Here is a 5,997-nt window from a genome sequence, read left to right as displayed (position 1 = left end):
GATGTGTACCAAAAATCTATGTCCTATGTTTATGTTAACATACTTTACTAACATATTCTTTGGGAGCTTTCTTGCTGCCATCCTCTTCTCTTGGCGCAAACAGGAAGTAAACAGCTCTGGTCATGTGACAATTTACAGTAAACATACGACACTGCACATATTTCATTGAGACCCTTTATTATTTCAACATCTGCTGGAAATGCATTGATAGATCATTCAGTAACATTTTTATAGCCTTAGAAATGAAACAAAAAAAACGGTCACAATAAAGTATAGTGTTTATGTATTACAGCATGCTTGGAACTTTTTGGACAATAATGTTGTGTTTGTTTTTTATTTGGTCATGGTAAACCATCCAACTGTAAAAACAGCAGAACTATGTCTGAAAATATTTGCATAATAATTCTTTGTGAAGAGAAGAAAATCGTTCACTTCTGGTTTTCCTTGAATTACAGATTGTACTACTCTAGGTAAGGATGTTCTATAAAGTTTTGAGATTATTACATTTTAAAAAAAATATTTTAAAAAGGTAGAACTTTATTTTACAGTGTCCTTGTTACATGTGCGTCTAGTTAGAGTAATTACTATAAATTGTGCATAATTGCATGCAACTATAACCACACCCTAACCCTATAAGTACATGTGGTTAATTAGTATTACTCAGTACTTAAATGTATAATTTGTACATGTAACATGGACACCTAAAAAAAAAGGTTAACCAAAACAATTCATTATTTATATATTTGTTTAAGATAAAATATTAAAGTGAAAATACTAATTATAATAAAATCCTAATGAGGAGACATATAGAAAATATAATGCTTAAAGATTTGGGAGTGTCTTTCAAAAAAAAAAAAAAAAAAAAAGCGAGACTGTGTGTGTTTGTATCTGCAGAACTCAAGATGTATATCATTCCGTTCATGACTTTTCTGTTCATAACGGATGAACTTGTATCTTCAGGTGAGTTCCTTGTGCTGTCTAACTGAAATAAAATCATTAGAAAGCTTTAGTTTTGTAAACTGTATTACACTTGTTTTGCAAAACAAGATATTTGAAGGTGTTTGTATGTTTATATTACTGTTCTGTTTTCAGAAACTCCAGTATATAATGCAGAATTGCCAAGCAGAATAACAGCACTGAGCGGCTCTTGTGTGCAGATACCTTGTACATTTGAAGTGCCAGAGGATGTACTGAAGAATGCAGAAAGTATATTTGGCTTCTGGATAAAGACTGATTATGCTTATCTCCAACCATGGGCTTTGGTAGTTTATAATGGAAGTTCAGACATCAGCAAAGGATTCAGTCGTATAGAGATAACTGGAAATCTTAGTCAGCGTGAATGTACCACAGTTTTTTATGATGTCATGAACAATCATTCAGACAGTTATTACTTCAGGGTGGAAATAAAGCCACATTGGAAATACTCATATCAGAATCCCATCAACATTTCTGTCTCAGGTAAGTGGGGCTTCACTATAAACTATATTAATCTGTTGTGACATTTTTTAATTACTCACTGATTATGATTCATGATTAATTACCTGAATATTTTTTTTAACTAAATTGAATGGTGTCCTCCATGGTTAAACAAAATGTTACAATTGATACTTCCCTAAGCTTTGCCTATATAGAGCCAGATTAGTATTATTAAAGTCAGCATGAAACACAAGTTGTGATAGTCTTTTATATGTCGCGTATATCTTCATTGTTGAGCGGAAACCTTGTATCTCCACATTTGTTCATTTTTATTTTAATAAATACTATTGATCACCCTGTACGTCTGTCTGTGGGATTTACAAATATCTGACCAATGAAAAGTATTAAAAAGAGCTTGTGACTAAACCTCGTAACTCCACTGGATCCTCAATCTGTTGGTAAAACCTCATCCGTCTATTGTGAATAAAGTGCAGTGTGGAGGCAGTATTTTTTATTTTATTTTTGCAGTGCAAGGGTAAATAAAGAACTGTTAGTCTGTAGAACTATATAAAGGTATTTGAATTTGAGGAACAGAGAAGAGTGTCTTAGTCTAGCCTAGCCATAATGACATGAAATTTTGGCCAAATGACAGAAAAACCGAGCACCCACATAGCTACAGTAAACTTTATAACCTGTAAGTTAATGAAAACGTATTGTGATGTACTTACTCTCTCAAATGCGGCTGTTCTAATGATGGCAAAACAGGTATGTCCAAACATCTCTGAAATTCTCTTAAACAAGAAAAAATTTAGGGTGGGATTTGATTTTGTCAATGGAAAACTGATTGGATGGTTGTGGTTTGTTATTGATTTGATGTCATGTGAGTCATCAGAGAAGAGAAGAGATGTCGCTGCAAGAGGGAGGGGAAGTTATTTTGATTAAAGATTATAAGGGCACTGTGGGCACATGCTTTTTTTAAAAAAAAAAAAACAACAATAATGAAATGCACACATAAATCAATTATAATAAATTCTTAAATATTCAATAAAAAATAATAAATGTCAAATTTGATTCCATGGTGACTTAATTCACGCAAAAGATGCATAGGCAAATTCACATAAAACTTATTTCACATGCTCAAAAAACAATTCATGTGCATGAAAATTTACAAAACATATTTATAAAATACATTACACAAACACAAATCGAGTAGTGTATCATGGTCACACACTTGGATTCTATCCAATCAAAGGATGTCAAACATATTTGATAGTTTTTTTATTTTTATTCTTGTGCCCTCAAAATCTTTAATAAAAAAACTCTCCCTCCATCTTGCAACAACATGCCTTCTCTTCTCTGATGGTGTTTTTTGGCATGAGGGCGGGATAACCTGCCACTCACATGAGATCACAGCAGTAGCAAACCACAACCAACCAATCAATTCATCAATCGGACAAAATCAAGTATCTGGGTATGCTTATTAATTTTTGAAGTAGTTGTTGTATGTTGTCCTTAAATGTAACAGTATTTTATACCGTGTTCACTTTGCCCTGTAGATTCACCACAACCTCTCATCCTTAAACCCACTGATCTGAAATCAGTGATGGAGGAAACAACAGTCAGTCTGAGCTGCTCTGCTGAAGCCCCCTGCCCCAAACAACCTCCTACAATATCCTGGTCCAACATCCCTGAATCTGCCCACATTACAACACAGTTACAGGAGAAACCTGATAAAACCCAGTCAGTGTTTTCACACATGACCTTCAAAGCTTCATACATGGATCACAGAAAGAACATCTCCTGCACTGCTACATATCCAAGAAAAACATCTAAAGACTCAACTGTGGAGACCACCGTGACGCTACAAGTCCTGTGTAAGAGATTTAGAGTAGTTTTGCTCTTTCATTAGCATTATTTTGTTCAGATGTGTACTATTATAACATCTAGTTTATCTAAAGAAGTTTCTGTTTTGCCCTCAAGTTCCTCCAAAAGAAACTCGAATCAAGATCGATCCATCTGCTTCAGTCTCTGTTGGCACTAATGTGACTTTGACCTGCAGAAGCAAAGCCACTCCATCAAATAACATGATTTTCTACTGGCACAAACGGGGACAGGACAATCAGCTGGATTTAGGAGAACAACTGACCTTTACTGTAAATAGGAGCAGTGGAGGCTGGTACTTTTGCATAGCAAAGAATGAACATGGTATTCAGATGTCAGAAGAGATCCAGCTGATTGTGCCAGGTGAGCTTAATTTATAAAGTTGACATGCTAATTCTAATAAAATGTTTTGGTTTTATGGCTTGACTTTGTTTCATTTTGTGTATAATCTACTGAACACCAACATCTGTTTATTTCTGTTTTTATGCCACCCATTAGAATTATCTGTGCCTTTGATCGCCGGCTGTGTAGGAGGAATTTTAGCTTTACTCTTATTTCTTCTGGCCACACTTTTAAAAAGGTATGCAAAGACTAAATATGATGTTCCACAAATGTTCATGTTTGTGATTTATGTATTTCCTGTTGATACAGGGCACAAACGGCAAGAGCATCCAGTGAATCCATTGTTAGGGAAACTGATCAGGTAAGTTCTACACTTTTAAGAGGACTGCATTATTGCCATCACTAATGAGAAACATCATAATAGACATTCTCATAAAATGTAAATAATGACTTTTTTTGCTTTGTCAGGATCGTGAACAGATCGATTGCATTTATGTAAATGATTTCATAAAAAGAGTGAAATGACAGATGCTGTAACATAAATCACATGATCCATAATGAGATATGGACTTTTCCTCAAACTGCTGCTTGTTCAAAATGCTTAATTAAAATGAGCTCAAGCAACACAATTGCTGTACATTTTGTCCCAACTTAAATTGGTTGTGTTCAATCTGCTTAAATATATGTAAAATTTAAGTTTACTTAATCCAATTGTGTTGGATTACAACATGAATGATTTGTGTTGCATTAACTGAAACTGGGCGGTGCTTGTTAGTTCCCAGCATGCTTTGCATATGATTGAATTAATGTTAAAATTAAGTGTTATTTTATGTTTGTTTTTTTGTTTGTTTTTTTTTTGAGAAAATGAGAAAAGACTTGTAATTGTGTTTAATGTTCAATTAAATTGGAATTATTAGAACCATTTAAATTACTGTGGGTTACCACTGTGGCGAAGAGTGGAGCATTTTGTTTGGCTATGGACTGATTCAATTGCTTTGGCTGAAGGAACATGTAAATCTTAACATTTAAGTTGCTAATATGTGCTACTACTAGAAAATTGTTAGGTATAGTCTATCAAATCAATTGTGTGTCGCTAAAACAAATGAAATCTTAATGGATGAATGAATATATAAATATGAATACCTGAATCATGTCAGAGAGCCTTTAAAAGTTCACTTTGAGACTACTTAAATGGGTTGTTTAAAATGACTTCATTCCATGATGCTGAAGTTACATGAACAAATTATGTTTGTTTAAAGTAACCCAGTTATGTGGAACCTGTTAACATAAAAAAGTTTTTTTTTTTTTAGTGTGTCTTCTCAAAATCATAAACATATGATTTAACAGAAAATGTAATCTGCTTGGATAATATACAAATGTGTTGTCAACAAAATAGCAACTTTGTCTTTTGTCTCTGGTTAGGAAAAATGTAACACTATACAATAAGGTCCAATTTGCACATTACTTAATTAACAATGATCAAGGTAGGCTATTTGTTACAGTATTTATTTATCTTCATTGTTTATTAATCTTCGTTGTTGTTAGATCATCTTATAGTTCAGGTCAATTAAATAATATTAACAGATACAACATTTGATTTTAATATTGTATTATTAAAAGTTGAAACGAACATTAAGATTAATTTAGAATTATTATCATGTTAGTTCACATTAACTAATGCAGTTAACTGATGTTACCAAAAGGAACCTTATTGTAAGTGTTACCAGATTACCTGAGTAATCTGTCATATGTTCAGTCATATGTTTAGATTACTCCTTCAGAAAGTTGGAACATTATGGTTTTGTGTATTTTCTGTCTCTTCCCATTTTATTATTAATTCATGTCTTCATGAATTCAGTGGTCATTCATTCCCAGTCTAACCATATGTTTTTAAAGTACCACCTTATGCCACAAGCAGGGTCGGGAAGATTTCTTTCAACATAATAAAGCAATAATTCACTCAAGGCTCTTTGTTACAGCAAATTTACCATGAAGGAAGACGGACGATCATTTACAACATCAATGTTTGTGGATCATCTAAATTACATGATCAACATTTTAATAGTATAAACAAATAGCAGAGATACAGATAAAAAAATTAAAAAAAACTTTCAGTAGTTGAAAATGGAATTTAGGAAGGTTAAAGATAAACAGATAAACAGTTTGTTGTTCAATACAGTTTGCTGTTATTGTGTTGCTTAACTAACAACACAATACTCTAAGCATAAAAATCCATTTCACACAAATACTGAGTAAAATTGAGAGATCAGACCATCAGAGAAGTACATTTGATGAAGTATTTTCATTTTTACTTTTTAGTACTTATTCACATCTAGTTTTGTTTATTTCTGCTCAAAG

General features: G+C 32.9%; 1 protein-coding gene across 1 annotated transcript; it reads left to right on the top strand.

Moving 5' to 3' along the window:
- Nucleotides 1-435: 435 nt before the first annotated feature.
- On the top strand, nucleotides 436-5,601 carry LOC307153936 (myelin-associated glycoprotein-like). Its single transcript, XM_079863736.1, has 8 exons — nucleotides 436-470; nucleotides 895-960; nucleotides 1,093-1,458; nucleotides 2,973-3,290; nucleotides 3,397-3,660; nucleotides 3,796-3,877; nucleotides 3,949-4,000; nucleotides 4,108-5,601. Exons 2-8 carry the CDS (start codon nucleotides 903-905, stop codon nucleotides 4,162-4,164), a joined length of 1,197 nt encoding a protein of 398 aa, XP_079719862.1. The 5' UTR covers nucleotides 436-470; nucleotides 895-902; the 3' UTR covers nucleotides 4,165-5,601.
- Nucleotides 5,602-5,997: the final 396 nt, after the last annotated feature.

The sequence above is a fragment of the Squalius cephalus genome, assembly GCF_949319135.1.
Source record: "Squalius cephalus genome assembly, chromosome: 25".
Lineage (NCBI taxonomy): Eukaryota > Metazoa > Chordata > Actinopteri > Cypriniformes > Leuciscidae > Squalius > Squalius cephalus.
The sequence above is the reverse complement of the archived record's forward strand: the minus strand, read 5'-3'. Positions and strand labels throughout refer to the sequence as shown.